The 22,267-nt window shown below is 38.7% G+C and overlaps 3 protein-coding genes and 3 non-coding genes across 6 annotated transcripts; 1 reads left to right on the forward strand and 5 right to left on the reverse strand.

Moving 5' to 3' along the window:
• Positions 1-1,697: 1,697 nt before the first annotated feature.
• On the reverse strand, positions 1,698-7,213 carry LOC111795698 (cyclase-associated protein 1-like). Its single transcript, XM_023678259.1, has 10 exons — positions 6,653-7,213; positions 5,415-5,583; positions 5,261-5,325; positions 3,953-4,277; positions 3,713-3,860; positions 3,520-3,629; positions 3,394-3,449; positions 3,245-3,301; positions 2,462-2,599; positions 1,698-2,367 (listed from the first exon to the last, which is right to left on the reverse strand). Exons 1-10 carry the CDS (start codon positions 6,923-6,925, stop codon positions 2,281-2,283), a joined length of 1,428 nt encoding a protein of 475 aa, XP_023534027.1. The 5' UTR covers positions 6,926-7,213; the 3' UTR covers positions 1,698-2,280.
• Positions 7,214-7,553: 340 nt separating this feature from the next.
• On the forward strand, positions 7,554-7,625 carry TRNAQ-CUG. The gene has a single exon. It is a non-coding gene; the product is annotated as a tRNA-Gln (tRNA).
• Positions 7,626-7,698: 73 nt separating this feature from the next.
• LOC111795784 (probable LRR receptor-like serine/threonine-protein kinase At2g16250) lies at positions 7,699-12,715 on the reverse strand. The gene is made up of 4 exons (XM_023678367.1): positions 10,273-12,715; positions 9,256-9,390; positions 9,034-9,056; positions 7,699-8,532 (listed from the first exon to the last, which is right to left on the reverse strand). The coding sequence occupies exons 1-4, from the start codon at positions 12,219-12,221 to the stop codon at positions 7,937-7,939; spliced, it is 2,703 nt and encodes a 900-aa protein (XP_023534135.1). The 5' UTR covers positions 12,222-12,715; the 3' UTR covers positions 7,699-7,936.
• A 3,077-nt stretch (positions 12,716-15,792) lies between these two features.
• On the reverse strand, positions 15,793-15,866 carry TRNAT-AGU. Its single transcript has one exon. It is a non-coding gene; the product is annotated as a tRNA-Thr (tRNA).
• A 326-nt stretch (positions 15,867-16,192) lies between these two features.
• Positions 16,193-16,266, reverse strand: TRNAT-AGU. Its single transcript has one exon. It is a non-coding gene; the product is annotated as a tRNA-Thr (tRNA).
• A 1,109-nt stretch (positions 16,267-17,375) lies between these two features.
• LOC111795117 (probable LRR receptor-like serine/threonine-protein kinase At2g16250) lies at positions 17,376-18,814 on the reverse strand. Its single transcript, XM_023677366.1, has one exon. The coding sequence runs from the start codon at positions 18,753-18,755 to the stop codon at positions 17,376-17,378; it is 1,380 nt and encodes a 459-aa protein (XP_023533134.1). The 5' UTR covers positions 18,756-18,814.
• Positions 18,815-22,267: the final 3,453 nt, after the last annotated feature.

A 22,267-nucleotide genomic window follows, 5' to 3' on the forward strand; every position in this document is an offset into this window, starting at 1 on the left:
ATTAACAAAATTACTCTATGGTCATGTCATGTCATGTCTGGAGTACTATATTTCCTTCATGGCTTATTATAATTTATAACTGCAATATTTTCCAGGAAAATAAAAATCCAAGAACTGGATCGAAATGTTGGCTTCGATCATTTGTAAATAATTTATTGGTCTTGTTGGAGTAAGGTGCACATTGTCACAAGTTATAATTGAGAATATCTGCATATGGGTGGTAATGGTTGATCGGTTAATTGAACGAGGATAGATGTGGTACTTGAGTAAATAAGAAGCATGAAGATATGATGACTAGGAGAGGCTTAAAAGAATCTAAAGTTGTTTCTCCCATACTTGTAACTCAATCATAGGAATTTGAAATTTGAAATTTTTGCTTAGAGCAATCTTGTGTTGGGTGATCTTTGATAAGTTTTTCCAAGAAACATGTGAATGAGGACGAATCATGTTGCAAGGACCTGTATTGGTCATGGTGAGATAATATTCACTCTTAGAAGCAAGGAGTAAATGATGTGATCATATTGCTAGGGATGTAGGGGAATGTTGGGGTCAAAAGGTGTCGAATATAGATTCCAAATCTCAGGCATGTGTCGTTTCAGAAGACATGTAAAGTGCATGAAGAAGGGTCAATTGAGAGTATTTGATTGGGGTCATGGGATTGAAGGAAACGAGTTCCATTCCTTCTCTTATGAGGCAAAGAGATGTTGTATAATTCGTTGAGATGTGACAATTTGAAGTATAGTTTATTGCTTCGTTTGATAGTCATTTTGATTTTTGAGTTTTGGTCTTTTATCATGGTATGTACTTTAGAAATATTTTCGTTTTGAAAACTTAAAAATAAAAAGTTGTTTTTATTATGTTTGTTTGATAATGACATCTCTCTGCGTACTTTCTCCTTAAATTCTAGCTTCCATATGCTGGTTGCTAGACATTTGAATCCAAACTCTGTATTACTTGGGCTGAAATAGAATGGAGCAGATTTAAGAAAAGAAAGTATTAGGATTTGTGTATGGTAATGTTAATGTTATACTGTTTGTGAGAAGTCACAGTTCCATGGAGCATAGTCGAGATTTGCTTGAAGTTCGGCATTAGAAATGCCTGCCTTGGCCATGCACCACACCAATGCAGTCAGTTTGGGCGATGGCGATGGGGTGGTCACTGGTGTCGTTGGAGCCTAGAACCTCACAAGAGTGTGAAATGATTGGATTTCTTGTTTCTTATTTCAAATTTTATACAAACGTTTCTAAAACTGTGTAGAAATTTTGAAAAACGAATTCAACGTCTTCAAAAGGTCATTTAACTGTTGAGAATTGTTGGAAGAGGAGTCCCACATCAGTATTTAAGGAGTTGATCGTAATTTTATAAGTAAAGAATACATCTCATTAGTATAAGACTAGAATACATCTCATTAGTATAAGACTTTCACAGAAAACCCATGAAGACTTGACAATATATTACCATCGTTTGTTTGTGGAGTTCTGTGTTTACAAGATACACCATGGTATTTAGATTCTACACTTTCTATGTATTTGCTATTTTTTTTTTTTAATTTGGCTAAAAATATAAATGTTTTTTTAGGAGATGAACTTTAAAAACTAAATACAAATAATTATCAGAAATTGGCAGAAATCCAACCTTTTCTCTCGTAAATGACAACTTTTTCTCTAAACTTTTATAAACTCACTAGACACCAGATATCAATGCACCTCTTCTTAACTTCACTCATCAATGCATTTTTAAAGTTCCACAAACAACAGTTTAACTGAATGCAACACCAGAAATGAGCCAAAGGGCTTTAACAAAAGCATCTCATAATCAGTGTACCTAGTTTCAGTACTTTCTGCACCAATCCCTTCCTCCCGAACTCATTTTCGACCCGCTTCAGAAGGTGACCGAATCCTCTGGAACTCGAGCTTGTGGAGGTTAGGCAAGAACAGTGCACAACAAGGAGGGAGGGAAGAGATTTCTCCTCTGTTTTCTTCTCAAACCAAGAGAGTAGAAGTTGATAGATACTCATTACAGCACAAACAACGAAAAATAGAACTTCGTTACACGACATATCGTCCCACAAACACCGCCAAATTTCGTTTGAAAAATGAAACGAAAACTTAGAGGTTTCCAACCCAATGAAATAAGACTATCAAACACCAGATGTAGTTTACTGTAACAATTGAATCAAGGCGAAAAAAAAAAATCGAAACAAAAGCCACTCTCCATCCATTCAAGCAAATAAATAAAGCAAAATAGAAGAAAAGAGAGATTATCTGTTAAAACTCAAATTCACCCTCCTGAGTGAGAGACCGGAGTGGTTTCGAAGCGCCCGTCCTTAAACGAATGAACGAACTGTTGCGGTAAAGCATGCTCCACCTGTAGAGATAGAACAAGTTCATCCATGTTAAACTCTAATTCCAACCCTTTTTCCAGATTAATGTACTTTAGAAGCAGGAACACGGGACCGTACCCAATCGCCATCCGACCCGGGTACCAAAACATTGATCTCACTCGACTTGGCAGTCGTAATGGATGTCCCCAAAGAATCTTTGCTTAGATATAATACACAGCCTCCAGTATTGTCCACAGAAATAGTTGGAGCAGAACCCTACAATAACCAGCAAATAAAAGAATGAAATCTTAGCAACTTCATGGCTTTAGAATTAAAACTTTTATCAGCCTCTGTCATGCCACGTTGATCTGTATTGTGAGATCCCACATCGGTTAGGGAGGAGAACGAAACATTCTTTATAAGGATCTGGAAACCTCTCCCTAGCAGACGCGTTTTAAAAATCTTGAGGGGAAGCCCAAAAGGAAAAACCCAAAGAGGACACTATCTGCTAACGGTGGATTTGGGCTATTACAAATGGTATCAGAGCTAGACACCGGGCAATGTGCCAGGGAGTAGGCTAAGCCCCGAAGGAGGGTGGACACAAGGCAATGTGCCAGCGAGTAGGCTAAGCCCCGAAAGAGGGTGGACACAAGGCAGTGTGCCAGGGGCCCCAAAAGGGGAGGATTTGGGGGTCGCACATTGATTATAGAAGGGAATGAGTGCGAGCAAGGACGCTGGGCACCTCTCCCTAGCAAACTCGTTTTAAAAACCTTAGGGGAAGCTCGAAAGGGAAAGCCCAAAGAGGACAATATTTGCTAGCAGTGGGCTTAGGTTGTTACAGTAGCGCATAGAAGCGAGAAAAATGTAACAATTAGCTTCAAAAATGATGTAGAACTATCTACTTTATGAAGAACATTGTACCTGGCATTGCACTTCAACCCCATTGGAGTTAACAATCTCAAATGCAGCCACAACATCCTGTCAAATACAAGTGAAAGAATGAATCTCCCAAGTTCTTGGGGAGGTGTTGTTAAGAAAAGGATCTATTCAGCCAAAGGTAGCATACTAACCGTGAATACGACACCCATTTTCGTGCACTTGTCGACCGTTATATTGTTGACCTTCCCTGCAACGTAAAAATTTTAATTTCTCCCCGAGCCATCGAGACGCTAACTGATCATGAGTTACAAAGTTACCTTGAATCTGCAAAACTGAATCTTTGCATCCAAAGATATATACAGATTGTTTAGCATCACAATCATCAATGACCAAGTTTTTTCTTCCAACCTGGTTCTCGACGACCCACCTGTACGAATATATGATAGAAACCGTTAGTACGACGCCTACTGTCATCGATATCTTATTTGTAACGACAGAAAGTAAACTTACTTTCGACCCATTTGAAGTTCTAACTTCGGAGGACCTGCTTTGGAAAACGAAGGGGAGGCGGTACGGCCACCTTTCTCACTGGAACCAACAACACCAACTCTATCTGCACGGTTCTTCGTCTTCATGTCGTCTGTGACTTTCTTAAGACCTAGTGGCAGAGAAAATGCATAGAGATGTTCAAATACTAGTGAAGGGGAGAGCGTTGAAAACATTCGAGAAACGAGAACGGGACAGAAATACCTGAAGTCACAGGCTTCCCGGAATTAATTTCTTGGAAAACAGCAGCCATGCCTTGTTTTGGCTTGGAAGATGAAGCTTGAGAAGGTTCTGAGCTGAAAAGCGAGGCTGGAGGGGGCGGAGGTGCGGCCGGGGTGCGTGGTGCTGATGTTTTAGGAGGAGGAGGAGCAGCAACAGCAGCAGCAGCGTTTTCCCCCCTAACACTCCATACTGGTCCTAAAGGATAAAAACTTTTGACATAGTCCCTTAAACCTGGCAAATAGAGCTCTTTCATAGCTTTGGCCCACTCGACGTGATCGGGATCTTTGTTTCGGTACTCTACCAGAACCTGAATGAAAAAGAAAACGGGTTGGCAATAGCCCATAAATGTGTTTTTCAGTTTATGAACCCATGTAAGATAGATCGAAATAAACTCGAGAACAAAATATCGATGTCAATAAGCACTATTCGACTTGAGGCTAGCACAAAGCGTCCTAAATCAAATCTCTGAAAAGTACCAAACTTTATTGATCAAAATATGTAATTCATTCGTCCAATAAGTAAGAAATAGACTCTTCATAAGGCTAATGTGAGATCCCACATTGATTGGATAGAGGAACGGGTGCCAGCAAGGACGCTGGCCCCAAAAAGGGGTGGATTGTAAGATCCCACATCGGTTGGAGAGGGGAACAAAACATTCTTTATAAGAGTGTGGAAACTTCTCCCTAGTAGACGCGTTTTAAAAACCTTGAGGGAAAGCCACGGAGGACAATATTTGTTAACAGTGGGTTTGGGCCATTACAAATGGTATCAGAGCCAGACACCAGGCGGTGTGCTAACAAGGACGTTGAGCCCTAAAGGGGGTGGACACCGGACGGTATGCGAGCATGGACGCTAGGCCCGAAGGAGGGGTAGATTGTGAGATCCCACATCGAGGAACGAGTGCCAGTGAGGATGCTATGCTCCGAAGAGGGGTGGATTGTGAGATCTCATATCGATTGGAGAGGGGAATGAGTGTCAACGAGGACACTGGACCTCGAAAGGAGGTGGATTGTGAGATCCCACATCGGTTGGAGAGGGGAACGAAGCATTCTTTATAAGGGCGTGGAAACTTCTCCCTAGCAGACGCGTTTTAGAAACCTTGAGGGGAAGCTCAAAACGGAAAGCCCGACAATATCTGCTAATGGTGGGCTTGGGCGGTTACAGTTAAGATGTTTTGTGCTAATGTAAAGTAATTGTCAGACCGTATCGTCTCATGCCTTCACTATTCGAGCAAGGGGGACTAAACAAATTTTATGAACAAAATACAAAATTTGAGAAAACTAAGCTTACTTTGTTGTTGTAGAATTCAGCCATTTGCCAACTTTCTTCGACATGGGCGATCGGCATACTCATACCTAAAACGATCACGAACACCGGTTAGATGAAATGAATCGGAATTACACATTCTAACATGGATATGCATATACTCAACTACAGTTCATACCACAATCTTTTCCAGTAAATGCAATCCAAGCTAAAGCAGATAGACTATCAGCTGCTGCTTTCAAATGGTTGAAGAAATCAGATCTCCTTCCTTCTGTGAGTGCATTTGCTTTCATAATAACTTCGTTTAATGGCTTCAGAAATTCAGCTAAGCCCGCCAAGTCAGGTTTCTGCCAAACAAAATTAAAATTTTGAACTTTAGAACAACAAATTTCACCAAGAACTTCTACTCAAAGTTACGGTTGGAGAAGGAAACGAAGCGTTCTTTATAAGGACGTGGAAACTTCTCCCTCGCAGACGCGTTTTAAAAACCTTGAGGGAAATCCGGAAAGAGAAAGCCCAAAAAGAACAATATCTGTTAGCGGTAGGATTGGGCTATGTTACAAATGGTATCAGAGCTAGACACCGGGTGGTGCCAACGAGGATGTTGAGCCCTAAAGGGGAGGTGGACACTGGATGGTGTGCCAGCAAAGACGTTGGCCCCCAAAGGGAGGTGGATTGTGAGATCCCATATTGACTAGAGAGGGAAATGAATGCCAACGAGGACGTTGGGTGTCACAATTGCACTCTTGCAATAGTGGGATAGCGATTGTGCGGCACTTGTTCTAACCAAACGAATAAATCAGTCGTGAGAAATTTGAACGTCGCGGACAATGTCAGCGTATGTTCGGGCCTCGAGTCACATTGCGAAAAAAGATTTGCACGATGAAATACATTTGAAAACGGTTTGAAGAATTGAAGAAAACAACATTATATGATTATAAGCAAATTAAGAAATACTACCGACTTAAATCGCATATAACTTGACTAGTAATATCCCCATAGTACATTTTGGGGCATTTTAACCGTGTGTAGGCATGGTAATGTAGAACGGTCATACACCCCGTATTGACCCAATGTGAAAAGGTGTATCCAGGATGAAAGCAGGTAAAAGGGGTTTTGGAATAGGCATGCAACCAAGGACAACATGTCTTGGACAAGCAAGACTAGGATATCCGCTATGCAGCCATAGGTAACACGCCTTGGACAAACATGATCGTGACACTGGCCTTAAAAGGAGTTGGACCGTGAGATACCCAGCGAGGATACTAGAACTCGAAGGAAGTGGATTGTGAGATTTCACATCGGTCGAACAGAGGGAACAGCATTCTTTATAACTCAAATCAGACAGTAATTAAGAAGAAGATTAGCTCGTCATAATTGATACTATTTGAAGAACAAACATAAATTGTGACCAACCTGAGTTTGCTTGATCTTGACAAGAAGCTCCCTTTGAACAGAGAAGGCCTCTTTCAAAATCTTAGTGACCGTAAGAACCTGACCCCCAATTTTCTCGGCGGCGCTATAAACCCTTGCAAAGTACTGTCCCATCAGATCGTCAAAACCCAGAATCGAGGGGTCGGACACCGCATCCTCGCCGCTCTCCGGTGCACCACCGGCCCGGAATCCAGTAGACAAGGCCTCGAGCCGAGCCACAGCCGACTCCAGTCGCTGAATCAGCTTCTCATCCATGGTTGGTTCGAACCGAGAACTTGTTTTCTCTTTGAGGAAGAACAAGGCTCAGATCTGAGAGACAAACAATGGTGGGTTTGGTCTGTAGGGGTTAAATTTCTTTTCTTTTGGGGAATATAATAACTTTAAAGCAAAAAAAAGAATTGGGATTTTGTTGGCGGCGGAGGTACGACTTCCGGCGAAGAGGTGGACACGTGGCGGATTTACAGGCAATTTTTGGGTGTAATTGATCGTGTGGGCTAGTGGAAACAGCCGTGAACTTCGCTTAATTAAGGCTTCATCATGTTTTTCTTTCTTACCTTAAATCATCAAATGGTCATGTAAGAATCATAAATGTTTTTTTTTTTTCTTTTTGGTCAACTCGAGCATGACTTAAATTCAGACAAAAAGATGTCTGGTTTGAGGTTTTATTTTAATTATTTTGATTCAAATAATTAAATAATTTAATAATTCTTAAATTCGAACCTATTGTGTTCGATCATAGGTACAAAATTTATTTTTCATTTTTCAAAAACTTTAATTAAGATAAAATTTCGATTTTTAAATGTATTTTTAGCGGGACATTTTATGCGCTTAAAAATAAAAATTTATTAAATGAAATAAATATAAAATGTAAATTAATATTCAAGGTTCCATGGTCTAGTGGTTAGGACATTGGACTCTGAATCCAGTAACCCGAGTTCAAATCTCGGTGGAACCTTTTTCTTTCATTATTTATATTATCATTTTTCATTTTGAAAAGTTACGCCTACAGCAAGCCTGAAAGCCATGCCTTCCCCAAAACATAGAATTCACCAATAATAATATTAATAAAAAAACCCCATACATTTCTCAAAGAATGACAATTTTCCAGGGCAGAGACCTGAGGGTGTCAGCCACCCTCTCCGGCTACAGAACCAATAGGTTCGGGTTGGGTCAGGTTGGGTCGGGTAGTTATCAGGCTCTCTCAATTGGGATGCCTGCTATGTTTGTTATTGACAAAGAATTGATATCAATGAATTTTCTTTAATGCTAACGATACTCTACTCTCTCGCCTTGCTCATCCGGTGGCTCGGGGAATATCTCCTTCGACTGCATTCTCCGTGACACTTCACCGCCGTTGTTCTGGCCACTTCCCTGTGAACCTGAACTTCCTGACTGTTTGAAGCTACCTCCCACTGCCCTTGACATTGTCGCAGCTGGTACGACGGTTATATCCGATAGGCTCTGTCGCCAGCTCCCGAACAAAGCTGCATTCCAGCTTCGTGAAGATGTCGCTTGCAGCCTACCTGAACTTTCTTGTCTCACTACCTTTAAAGGGTTTTCCAAGGCCTTTAGGATGTATCTCATCTGAGGTCGTCTCGAAGGCTTCGGGTTTAGACATGACTTTGCAACAACGGCCATAGCCCATGCTTCCTCCAAGAAATCCTCGTCGATGATCAGGTTCGGATCGATGATTTTGGTCACTAATTCTTTGTCGTGGATGTTGATGTATGGGAATGTTTGATCATAAAATTCCTTCAATTGGGTGTCTGGGGTGCCACTGATGCCATCCTTGCCTGTCACTAGCTCTAATAACACCTTCCCAAAGCAGTAAACATCATAGGAACATACTGATGTCTGAGACCCTACAAATTTCAATTCAAGAAAACAATCTTCCCTTAAACGCGGTTTCGACTAACTTCAGATTAAAACATCCATACTATTGTCCTTTCCCTTCATAGCTTCCCTCAAGGTTTTAAAACGCGTCTGTTAGGGAGAGGTTTCCACACCCTTGTAAGGAATGTTTTGTTCCCCTCTCCAACCGATGAGGGATCTCACAATCCACCCCCCTTTGAGGGCCCAACGAGGACGCTGGCACAGGCACACTATCCAGTGACTGACTCTGATACCATTTGTAACTGTCCAAGTCCACTGCTAGCAAATATTGTCCTCTTTGTGCTTTTCCTTCGGACTTCCCCTTAAGATTTTAAAATGTGTCTAGTAGGGAGAGGTTTTCACAACTTTATAAGGAATGTTTCATTCCCCTCTCCAACTAATGTGGGATCTCACAGATAAACATGCATACAGCCATGACAAAAGGAAATCTTTAATCTCGAAAGGAAGACAAAATGTAACTTTGAACATACCAGAAGAACCCTGCTCGGACGACCTGCACGTTTCAAAGAGAAAATGATCATTACAGCCTCATGTGTAAAGAAAATATATGATAGAAATAACCAATATTTATGAGCTAGAATGAGTACTTACTGTGGCACCATGTTTTAATCATAGAGAATCATCATTGTAATGAAGAGAAAGATAAACTGAACCGTTGATATTTCAATTGTAATGAAGAGGTGAGTACTTACTGTGGCAACCGAAGCAACCTGGAAATTCGATTCTGGTGGCTGTTCGAGTCCCCGTCTTCGGCACAAACTTCACTCAAGCTCCCGAGTCGGACTTCAAATTTATCATCGAGAAGTATACTGCTAGCTTGAACATCTCTTCAATGACCAAAGGAAAAAATGTTGATAACTTAACAACGTATACAATCACACAACAGAGCTCATAACAGCCTTAAGTCCACCGCTAGCAGATATTGTCCTCTTTGGGCTATACAATCACAAAACAGGGCTCGTAATAGCCCAAGCCCACCGCTAGTAGATATTGTCCTATTTGAGCTTTTTCTTTGGCTTTCCCTCGAGGCTTTAAAAACGTGTCTATTAGGGAGAGGTTTCCACACCCATATAAAGAATGTTTCGTTCTCCTCCCTAACCAATCTGAGATCTGACATCCACCCCCTTCGGGGGCCCAGCGTCCTTGTAGGCACACCGCCTCATGTCCACCCCAGTTTTCACATCCTTATAAAGAATGCTTCATTCTCCTTCCCAACCAATGTAGGATCTCACAATCCACCCCCCTTCGGGGCCAGCGTTCTTGTTAGCACACCGCCTTGTGTCCACCCCCCTTCGAGGCTCAACCTCCTCGCAGTCACATCGCCTGATGTCTGGCTCTAATATCATTTGTAACAGCCCAAGCCCACTGCTAGCAAATATTGTCCTATTTGGGCTTTCTCTTTCAGGTTTCCCTCAAAGTTATTAAAACACGTATGTTAGGGAGAGGTTTCCACATCCTTATAAGAATGTTTCGTTCTCCTCCCCAACCGATATAGGATCTCACAAAGCTTGAGTTTAGTTTACTAAGAAATTTGGTCAACTGACTCAGTCGCGATAGAAATATGGATAACTATATTATTAGCCCAATCACCCATACATTGATCTTAATCGAAGGAGCCACAAAACGACAATAAGCGAACACGAGCAATTGATAACATACACATCAACAAAACTCGAAAGTAAATAGACAATAACAAAGGTTCTAAGTACCTGTGCACGAGTGGCGGAGAACATTCATGATGCATATAAGCAAGACCCTCAGCAGCTCCTGATGCAATTTTAAGTCTTGTTATCCAATCCAAAGACTGCACATTTTCATCATCAACATTACTTTTCCTAACCAAGGAACTCGCCAAGTCTCCATTTGGCATATATTTATAAACCAAGAACTTCTCATGCTCATTATCTAGGCAATGTCCTAAAAGGGGAACCAATCTCGTATGCGACGCCTTACTAAAAAAATCCAATTCCACTCGGTACGTTTCCTTTTTAACCGTTCGCAAGTCGATCTTCTTGATAACGACATTGGCCCCATTGTCCAAGACACCACGGAATAGATCCCCGGAGTGACCAAGTTTGATTAAGTTCTCATCACTAAAGCCACCAGTAGCCTGAAGAAGCTGTTTATCTGTAAAAACGTCGCCTAAACTCGAAAAGTTAATCGATTGGTCAGGAGGGAGTTCACTGCTTCGAGTAGGTATCGGTCCTACACTAACACCCCTTTGATTCCCCGACGCTCTCTTCCCGCCAATATATAGAAACAGCAGCATTGCTAGCAACACCATAAAGACAATAAACCCGATCCCTCCAAATACGCTGGCCAATATGATTACCCTTTTATTGATCTTATTCTTGCCAGACTTTTCGGGTAGAGGAGGTTGTGCAGAGCTTGGTTTGCCAAAATTATCAAAATCAAGACCTTTTGCAGTATAAAATGAGGAGCAGTCTTCCAATGTCCTCTGACTGGAAACATTTTGAAGACAATTAGTCTCAAGAGATGCATTCATTGACACAAAGTTTGGAACTCTGCCTTCAAAATAATTTCCAGATAGATCAATGACTCTAAACCTTCCTAGAACAGGCACGAGGCTACCGTAAAACATGTTTCGAGAAATATTCAATGTTCCATCAGTCGAATTCGAATTCAAGCTTGAATTAGGAAGCATACCAGTGAAGTTATTCCCAGAGATATCAAGAAACCGCAGCCCAGGCGTCAAGAACAACACATCAGGGGCTGCACCAGTAAAACGATTGTCATTGATAGCCAATGCCTGCAATTGGGTGAGCGACGAAAACAGAGCATCTGGCAGTGATCCACCGAGTAAATTGCTTCTTAGTAGCATTCTCTGCAGGCGGCTCATGCCCTTTAGATCTGGCGGTAGCGGCCCGGAGAATTTGTTGAAACTGATATCAAGATCCACCAGGACACCCAGGTCGCCGAGTGAAGCAGGCAATGAAGAACTGAGATTATTGCTCGAAAGATTCAATTGTTGCAGCTGCCTAAGCGACCCAAAGAGGGGAGGAACTGACCCATCTAAACGATTTGAAGAAAGGTCAAGAAATTTGAGGTTTCCAAGGGATGATACTGATAAAGGGATGGAACCAGTGAGCTCATTACGGGCAAGATCAAGCACAGAAAGTCGAATAAGTTGGCCAAAACTTGCAGGAATCGACCCATTTAGCTTGTTATTGGAGAGATACAGAGTGGTTAGATTCGTTAAATTTCCAAAACTCAATGGAATAGGACCAAGGATAGAACAAGAACGAAGATCAAGAACTTGCAGAGACTTGAGCGACGAACCAAGCCAGTCTGGAATGGCTCCCGGAAGCAAGAACCTAGAAGCATTAAAAGACTGGAGAAGCGTTAAATTAGCTAAAGCATCAACAACAAATTGTGGGTTTTGTCTACCAAGCCGAGTTCTTCGAAACCCAGAAACGTTGATCCCAATAACTCGACCATTCCGACATTCAACGCCGTTCCAAACAGAGCAAGGGTCCGCTTTGATGGGCCAGTCCCTGCCTCGCAAACCCAAGGACGATCGAAGTTCCAGAAGGGCTACCCGCTCTGTTCTAGAGCTCAGCTGCTGAAATGTGGGCTCAAAACAGGACAAGAACAACAAGAGCAAGAACAAGAACATGAAATCGAGTGCGTTTCGCATATCCTCCCACCACAGCTCATGAATAAACTCCAATCTCTAGATCCAAAATCCCTCAATCTTCCCTTTATGTCAAATCCCAATCCATTTGACCATAACCAAATCGCTCAAAGTTAAACAAACCCATTACAGAACCGGAAAAGGGGAAAAGGGAAGAAGGGGAACCTTCAAAAATTGACGAACAGCACAGTTTTAATAATAGAAATCTTGGGTGAAGAAAGCTGTAGATTGGAACTCCGAAGCCGCTTTTGGGGAAGTGGGGTTTGTTTGACCTTCAACTGCTACAGCTCAGCCCCAAAAGCCACACACCCGATTGCCTTTCTTGCTTCCTTTTGATTCAATCTTTTCTTCTTCTTCTTCTTTGCTTTCTCTGAAAATCAAAAGGAAATTGGTTTTTTAATCCTTCGCTCACTGTTTTCTATGTTAGTTCATCAGACATCTCTCTCACCTTGCCTGGGAAGCGACTGAGTGGAAGCGACTCTGCTACTGTAACAATAACACAGGTTTTTTAGGTTTCAGACAAAAAAAAAAAACAGAATTGGTTGCATTATATTTTAGGTAAAATTATTAATTATTAATTATTAATTATTTATTTCAAATAGATAAAAGTTTCATTGATTTTTTTTTTAAATCCAAAATATTCTTATGGTTTAAAAAGTATTTATAAACTTTTAAAAATATTATTAATATTTTTACTTTTATAAAAATAAAAAAAAGTTTAAATTTTATTTAAGGATATTTTTTAATTTCTTAAAATTTAAAGGTGTTATTATTAATTTCCCATATGAATTTTAGATAGGTTCTCTGATAAATTATTGAATTTTTTATCATTAAAAATTACATTTATTTTCTTTTTTGTTTTGAATATTTAAATTTTTAATTATATTCTAAAAATAAAAAATATAGAAGTATTTATAAATTTAATATTTAAAGTGGAATTTTGTGTCTGGTACTTTTAATTATATTTTAAATAAAATTTGACAATTATAAGCTCTGGTCTTTTTAGTTTTATAATGAATTTTAGAATATATTTGATATGTTTTGGATGGTTTATAAATAAAATTTAAAGTTTATTGACTAATTCTAATATTTAAATAATATATTTACGATTGACTTTTCTAGAATTTATAGATTTATTGTGTTTTTTTTTTTCGAGCGTGTAAGTCAACTTCTATGAACATAATTAAACTGTCAACTGCGTGTTTTCGTATATTTATTATATTTTTATTTCTTAATCTTTTAAGTATTCGGTCAATTATGATATATTATAGAAGTTGGTAGGTACGAGGGTCGTTTAGCTAAAATGAGCTGATAAAACTAAAGAACTTCCATTATTTAGATAAGCTCAAATAAATTAATTGAGTTCACTGTAATAATGGTGATGACATGTAACTGAGAGATCCCAGGTCGGTTAGAGAGAGAAATGAAGCATTCTTTATAAACGTGTGAAAACCTCTTTTTAACAGACGCATTTTAAAATCACGAGACTAATGACGATATGTAATGGGCCAAAGTAGACAATATAGGTTAGTGATGGCCTTGGGCTATTACAGTTGGTATTAGAGCCAGACACCAGTTAATGTGCCAGTGAAGACGCTAGGTCCCAAGGGGGTGGATTACGAGATCCCACATCGGTTGGAGAGAGGGTATTCCTAACATCTGGTAGTGATGACTTGAGCTGTTACAGTTGGTATAAGAGTCAGACACTAGGTAGTGTGTCAACGAGGATGCTGGCCCCAAGGAAGTGGATTGAGAGATTCCACATCGGTTGGAGAGAAGTCATTCCTAATATCTGTTAGCGATGGTCTTGAGCTGTTATAGTTGGCATTAGAGCGAGACATTGAGGCGGTGTGCCAACGAGAACGTTGGGCCCTAAGGGAGTGGATTGAGAAATCCCATATCGGTTGAAGAGAAAACATTCCTTATAAAAGTACAGAAACCTCTTCCTAACAGACACTGTAATTACAATGACCTACATCGGTTGGAGAAGCGACATTCTACCTCTACTTAATAGACAGGGTAATGACAATGATCTACGAAAGAGATTTTAGTTTATAACATACGAAAAAGAGACTCGGTTAAAATGTAAACTGAGTGAGTCGAGACCTTAAATGGCAAACGTGCATGAGTTGAAACGGTACTTGAATCGGAAGTAGGTCGGATACATAAGTCCACCTCTTAAATATCATAAATTGGTCGACAAAATTCATAAAGATTATTTGTTGGACCATTTTGGAAACCTTTGTGGGTTCAAAGCTCTTTAACTTACCAACACCCTCGATTAAAGTGGGCATTTGTAGTAGGACTCAATCACTCTCAACTCCCTACCAATTGGGTGCATTTAGAATAGCAATTCAATGCCTTCCCCATTTCATTTATACTCCCTCGGTCGGTACAACCGTTCCCAATTTTTAGTTCGATATGAGTTGGAATCTTTAAAAATATAGAGACGATTGAATCTAAGTAGCTCGTTCAGAGTTTAACTGTAACGCCTCATGTCCAAGACATGACCACGTTGCCTATTTATTGTTTTTAAGAGCGAAAACTATCTTCCATAAACCAACACGAGTCGTTTTTGCATATTTTGTCCTCACTCACATGCTTTCTAGAAAAATTCTCAGAAGGTCACCCAATATAAGATCGTTTCAAGCTAAGTATGCTTAATTTTGAAGTTTTTATGATTGAATCGTCCATCAAGAAAACTCACCTTGTTGGTGGTATAGGTAGTTTTCTCAATCATCTTATCCTCGTAATCGCTCTTATTTCAATGTGTTTTTGGTTCATTTATGTGTTTCTCTTTTACTTGTGCGTCATGTTAACCTTTTCTAGCCCGAGAAGAAAAATCTACTGAATTTTGATTACGATTGCTGCATGATATTATGGGAGTGAACTCACAACTCACGGGTGAAAGTAGGAGAAAAGATAACAGAAAGTTCTAGAGTCGAAATGGCGGCGGGAGCTGAATCTAAATATAAAAAAATAATAATAATAAGAATAATAATAATTTATTGTTGGAAAAATAAATTAAGAAAAATAAAGTCATTTGTTGGCTTACTTAATTATTATAGTTTAGTAAATAATAGATTTTGATGGTTGGTTTATTAAGGAGAAATATATTATTGAATAATAATTTATTTAGAAATGGTAATTCTTTAAAAAATAAAAAATAAATAAAAATGTTGGAAATTAGGTTGGTTGTATAAGACGTGACGGCACTGATGAAATTTTAAGCAATATCTTTGTCGGTCTTTTTTCTTTTTTATTTGTCTTTTTCGAATTATTTAAAATGTTAATTTATTAAAAAGTCAACTTAAAAGAAGAAAAAAAAAAAGGTAAAGCGATTAATCATGTGTTTTTTATTCTTAATATTTAAGATTTATTATGTAATATAATTAAGTGGGATTAATCATAATCATCTGATCAAAATATAAAATGTGTTTTTTTATTCTTAATATTTAATATTTATTAGGTAAACATCCGTCTCATTTGAACTTACGTCATAAGTGCACCGGTTGTGATGAGTTGGAGGATATTGAGCTACCGAACGTTGGATATTCAGTTGGAAAGAATAAAATGCTCTTGTTGAGAGTGGAACTCAAGACCTCCCGCTTACTAAACGGGTACTCTAACCAACTAAGCTACAAGAGCCACTTAAAAGAGTAAACATACCAAACGTAGAAATGATAAACGAACTAACATATACTGGTTGGAAAGAAGGAAATGCTTTTTGGTGAGAGTTGAACTCAAGACCTCCCGCTTACTAAACGAGTGCTCTAATCAACTGAGCTATAAGAGCCACTTAAATGGGTAGACATACCAAACATAGAAACGCGATAAACGAACTAACATACACTTGAGGGAGCATATGAGAAGACTGCTAGGGTCGGTGGGATATCCAATTGGAAAGAAGAAAATGCTCTTGTTTAGAGTTGAACTGCTAGGGTCGGTGGGATATCCAATTGGAAAGAAGAAAATGCTCTTGTTTAGAGTTGAACTCAAGACCTCCCGCTTACTAAACGGGTGCTCTAACCAACTGAGCTACAAGTGCCACTTAAAAGAGTAGACATACCGAACATAGAAATGCGATAAACAAACTAAACTGCTAGTGTGGGATATCCGATTGGAAAGAAGAAAATGCTCTTGTTGAGAGTTGAACTCAAGACATCCAGCTTACTAAATGGGTGCTCTAACCAATTGAGCTACAAGAGCCACTTAAAAGAGTTGACATACCGAACGTAGAAGCGATAAGCGAACTAACATACACATTAGGGTAAGCATATGAAAAGACCACTAGGGTGGGATATTTGAAGGAAATGCTCCTATTGAGAGTTCAACTCAAGACCTCCCACTTACTAAACCAGTACTCTAACCAACTGAGCTACAAAAGCCACTTCAAAGAGTAGACATATCGAACCTAGAAACGATAAGAACACAGGAAGGCACATGACAATCATAACCACACGGATATTTAGTAAAACTAAACCTTCCATGGATAGCATCGGTATGACCTAACTAGGAAGTATGAGATTAGTCACACTTGTTAGTGGCTCGACTGATTTGTTCCTGGCATGATATATTGGATTGTTTTTCTACTGTAGTATATAAACATGCTCAAATGGAGGATGGAAATGTATATATCTGCGCTCTGTGCTTGATGGATGTTATCGTTCCATTGAACATGTGTAACTGTATATATGATATGATTGATTGTACATTAGCTCCCCAGTAAGGATCGTAAATCAAATTGAAATTGAAAGCGAAGATGAATTTTTCAAACGAACAACAATTGATCAAAGGAATGGAGAAAATTAAGGCAAAATGATGGTCAAATGAATCGAACAATTAGAAGATTCTTAATGAACAATGAACATATAGGGACAACCAACAAGAACACGGAACATAAATTCGTATTATCAACACAATCGTGGTATTACAAATTCCAAATTTACCAACCAAATACACTTTTAAGAAACATTTCTAATCTAAACACAAACATTACAAATTCAAACTTAAAACAATCAAACAAATTTATACAAATTCAAACTTTTTCGGATCTCTAACTCAAACGACTTCGATCTATAAACGTCTTTTATTTAATCACGGCTCCCAACTCGAACAAAAAAAAATCTATTTTTACCACTAAACTATAACTCGATCTTAAACAACAACAATAAACCCGACCCATCCTAATAGGCTAGCCAATATAGTTTCCCTTATATTGTTCATGTTCTTCCCAGACTTCTCTGGTACAGGAGGAGGCCGTTCAGCGATTGGCTTACCAAAATCATCAAAATCAAGGCCTTTTGCAGCGTAAAACGAGGAGCAATCTTCCAATGTCCGCTGCCTGGAAACATTTCGAAGACAATTACTCTCCAAAGATGCATTCATCACCACAAAGCTTGGAACACCGCCTTCAAAATAATTCCCAGACAGATCAACAACACTAAACCTTCCAAGAACAGGCACGAGCCCACCATAGAACATGTTTCGAGAAACATTCAACGTCCCATCGCTAAAATTCGAATTCAAGCTCGAATTTGGCAGCAACCCAGTGAAATTGTTCCCAGAGATATCAAGAAACCGCAGCCCAGGCGTCAAGAACAACACATCAGGGGCTGCACCAGTAAAACGATTGTCATTGATAGCCAACGCCTGCAATTGGGTGAGCGACGAAAACAGAGCATCTGGCAGTGATCCACCGAGTAAATTGCTTCTTAGTAGCATTCTCTGCAGGCGGCTCATGCCCTTTAGATCTGGCGGTAGTGGCCCGGAGAATTTGTTGAAACTGATATCAAGATCCACCAGGACACCCAGGTCGCCGAGTGAAGCAGGCAATGAAGAAATGAGATTATTGCTGGAAAGGTTCAATTTTTGCAGCTGCCTGAGTGACCCAATGAGCGGAGGAACTGACCCATCTAAACGATTTGAAGAAAGGTCAAGAAATGAGAGGTTCCCAAGAGATGATATTGACAAAGGGATGGAACCAGTGAGCTCATTACGGGCAAGATCAAGCACAGAAAGCCGAATTAATTGGCCAAAACTTGCAGGAATCGACCCATTTAGCTTGTTATTGGAGAGAAACAGAGTGGTTAGATTCGTTAAATTACCAAAACTCGATGGAATCGGACCATGGATTGAACAAGAACGAAGATCAAGAACTTGCAGAGACTTCAGCGATGAACCAAGCCAGTCAGGGATGGGTCCAGGAAGCAAGAACTTAGAAGCATTAAAAGACTGGAGAAGCGTTAAATTAGCTAAAGCATCAACAACAAAACGTGGGTTTTGTCTGCCGAGGCGAGTTCTTCGAAACCCAGAAATGTTGATGCCAATAACTCGAGCGTTGCGACATTGTACGCCGTTCCAAACAGAGCAATGGTCGGCTTTGATGGGCCAGTCTCTGCCTCGCAAGCCTAAGGACGATCGGAGTTCCAGAAGAGCTGCGCGCTCTGTTCTTGAGCTCAGCTGCTGAAATGTGAGCTGAAAACAGGGGAAGAGCAAGAACAAGAGCAAGAACGTGATATCTATTGCGTTTTGCATGTCCTTCCACCACAGCTCATGAATGAACTCCAAAATTCCTTGATCTTCCCCTTGTGTCAAAACCCCTCGATCATTGAAATCCCTGTGTTTTGGATCCTGAAGATGAGTGGTTTGATAGATTCAAAAGAGGAAGAGAGGGAAGATGAAGAGATTAAGAACAAAATTGATTGATATATCTTGAGCATTGGCAATGAAATATTCAAACTTGATAAATTATTAGATGGATTAATTCAACTTAGTGAAATGAATATTCTAATTCGTTACTANTCCTAATAGGCTAGCCAATATAGTTTCCCTTATATTGTTCATGTTCTTCCCAGACTTCTCTGGTACAGGAGGAGGCCGTTCAGCGATTGGCTTACCAAAATCATCAAAATCAAGGCCTTTTGCAGCGTAAAACGAGGAGCAATCTTCCAATGTCCGCTGCCTGGAAACATTTCGAAGACAATTACTCTCCAAAGATGCATTCATCACCACAAAGCTTGGAACACCGCCTTCAAAATAATTCCCAGACAGATCAACAACACTAAACCTTCCAAGAACAGGCACGAGCCCACCATAGAACATGTTTCGAGAAACATTCAACGTCCCATCGCTAAAATTCGAATTCAAGCTCGAATTTGGCAGCAACCCAGTGAAATTGTTCCCAGAGATATCAAGAAACCGCAGCCCAGGCGTCAAGAACANTATAATGTATTTCTAAATATAATACGAAGTTTCGTAGGGTGATGTGGTGATGTGTTGCATGCAAATGGTTCGAGGAAGGATCATGGGTCGTACGTCAAAGTTATTCATGTATTGGTTTGGTTCAGTTCAAATAGATTGGTTTGATTTGATTATAATATTGATACTATAACAACTCAAGCTCACCACTAATAGATGTTGTTTGCTTTCGTTCGTTATGTATCGTTGTCGCTTAAAATGTATCTACAAGGGAGAGATTTCCACACTCTTATAAGGAATGCTTTGTTCCTCTTTCCAACCGACGTGATCTCACAACCTACTCCCTAGAGAGCCCAGCGTCCTCGCTTGCACACCGCCCACTTCTTTCCCCTCTCTAACCGATGTGAGATCTCACAATCTACTTTCGTTGAGGGCTCGACGTTCTTACTAGCACACAGCCCTCTGTCTGGCTTTGATACCATTTGTAACCGTCCAAGCCCACCGTCAGTAGATATTGTCCACTTTGGCACTTTACATATCGTCATCAGCCTCACGATTTTAAAACGAGTCTATTAGGCAGAGATTTCCACACCCTTGTAAGAAATGCTTCGTTCTCCTCTCCAACCAATGTGGGATCTCACAAGTACACAGTAGGTTTTCCTCGTTTTAATCTAGCATTACTTTAGATAAGACGTATGCTATCTAAAAGGTGATTTAGAGCTGAGTAACCTTTCTACTATCATTCAATTTAGGTCAATGATTTCCGTGTTGGATGTCTTTAGTGAATGTGATGTAAGCATGCATTTTTTTTGTTTTTGATTTCTCTATGGTTCGTCTCGGATCTCGAAGATCCCATGTCTAATGCATATTACAAATTTGTGATCCGATTTTCAGTATGTTGATTTGTATTAATTAATTAATTAATTATATATAGATATATATGTGTGTAAAATATTAATTTTTTTTTTTTAAATATTTGTCTAGAATAATCAATAATTTCCACTATTTAATAGAAATATTTAATACAAAGTCATACAATAATCAATAATTTGTTTTTTTAATTAATTTTGAAAAGTTCAACTAATTTTTTCAATTGTTGTAATTATTATTATTTAATGGAGTATTTAACTTAAACAAGCAAGCAATGTCCTTTTTGTTTATTAATTTTGATTTAAAAATTTTATATGTCCTTTTTTGTGGTAGGTGTTAATTATTTATATAAGATTGATTAATTCAAAATATAACAATGTTTTTTTTTTTTTTTTTTTCATTTCTTATGATAAAATATTACTAATAATTTATTTTGTTTAATTTAATAATTATAAGGTTCGGGTTAACCACGACCATTGAAATAGAAATTAATACCTTTTCTATTGAACTTTGTCTGAATTTAATATTTTAAATATTTAAAATAATAAAAATACTCGTTAACTTTCAAAAGTTACAGCAATACTCTAGACTTACAAAAATAAAATAAAATATATCATTAAACTTTTAATATGTTTCAAAAAATACGTTAGAACTTAAAAAAGTTTCATTAATACCTTTAAACTTTTAAAAAATACTCCTCGTGTGAGTACTGTGTTAAAAAATACACGTGGAATTTTAAACGTAGCGTTAACACCCTTTACCCTTTATAAAAATGTTTTTTAAAAAATCTTACCGTGAATATATAGAAAAAAAATCGTCTATTATTAATGTTATTTTAAAAAGTGTGAGTATTTTTGAAACATGTTACTTACGGTAAAAAAATTTTTTTTAAAAAAAAAAAAAAAAAACTAATAATAAAGGTATTTTTTTTTTTAAGTTTAAAGATATTTTTTAATTTTTTAATTTTTTTTTAATTTAAGGGTATTATTAAATCTTTTATAAACGGTATTTTTGAGATAAAATTCAAATAATTATGTGAATTCACCTTGATCCTAAAATGGTAATTAAGCATAAAAGGCAATGAGATATCCATAATCACAAATTGTTACGTCAGAAATTAATCATAAAATAATAAGTTATTAAATTAGCCACCAATTATAAGTTGACATGTGTCCTATATTTAATTTGAAGACAAAAATTGACAAATTCTCAAATTAAAGTGAATATGTTTAATTAAGTAATTAAATTAAATTTAGTCAAATTGGACCATACGAAATATGGGCCGAAGTTTTAACTCAAATTAAATGGTTAAGCCCAAAAATAACAAACCCAGGTTTGATGGTTGGGCCCAAAGCCCATTAAGACCCAAAGCCCACATAATCATGGAAGATTATGATTATACTTATTATTATTATTATTATTATTATTATTATTATGTTCTTGTCCTCCCAACGGATCTCACAATCCACCCCCTTCAGGGCTAGCGTTCGACCAGCGATTTTGCTGACACTTGTTCCCTTCTTCAATTGATATGGGACCCCCTAATCCACCCCCGAGGCCCAACGTCCTTGCAGACACACCTTTATGTCTATCCCCTTCGGAGCTTAGCCTCCTCATTGACAAATTGTCCTCTGCATCTGACACCATATGTATTGGCCCAAACCCACCGTTAGCAGATATTGTCCTCTTTAGGATTTTCTTTTTGGGTTTCTCCACAACGTTTTTAAAATGCGTATGCTAGGGAAAGGTTTCCACACAAGAATGTTTCACTCTCTTCCCCAACTGATATGAGATTTTACACAACCAGACCTACCCATGACAACAAACGATAAAAATTGTTTGAAGGAAGAAGAACGTGACCCATGAAAAAATGAAGATTGAGACTGATGTGACAATGTGCTTGCCTTAGGGGTTTCGATAATTAAGACAACACAACGGTTTAGAGAGATTGCGAGGTTTTCTTTTCTCCTTGGCCTCAG

This window comes from Cucurbita pepo, chromosome LG05 (genome assembly GCF_002806865.2).
Source record: "Cucurbita pepo subsp. pepo cultivar mu-cu-16 chromosome LG05, ASM280686v2, whole genome shotgun sequence".
NCBI classification, from domain to species: domain Eukaryota; kingdom Viridiplantae; phylum Streptophyta; class Magnoliopsida; order Cucurbitales; family Cucurbitaceae; genus Cucurbita; species Cucurbita pepo.

Coding starts and splice junctions, on each gene's coding strand:
- LOC111795117 (XM_023677366.1), bottom strand. CDS start 18,755: ATGCAAAACGCAATAGATATCACGTTCTTGCTCTTGTTCTTGCTCTTC.
- LOC111795698 (XM_023678259.1), bottom strand. CDS start 6,925: ATGGATGAGAAGCTGATTCAGCGACTGGAGTCGGCTGTGGCTCGGCTC. Junction 5,326..5,414: donor ATTTACTGGAAAAGATTGTG/GTATGAACTGTA, acceptor TGATCGTTTTAG/GTATGAGTATGCCGATCGCC. Junction 4,278..5,260: donor CTGAATTCTACAACAACAAA/GTAAGCTTAGTT, acceptor TTTTTCATTCAG/GTTCTGGTAGAGTACCGAAA.
- LOC111795784 (XM_023678367.1), bottom strand. CDS start 12,221: ATGCGAAACGCACTCGATTTCATGTTCTTGTTCTTGCTCTTGTTGTTC. Junction 9,391..10,272: donor TCTCCGCCACTCGTGCACAG/GTACTTAGAACC, acceptor TGGTCATTGAAG/AGATGTTCAAGCTAGCAGTA. Junction 8,533..9,033: donor GTCCGAGCAGGGTTCTTCTG/GTATGTTCAAAG, acceptor TGAAATTTGTAG/GGTCTCAGACATCAGTATGT.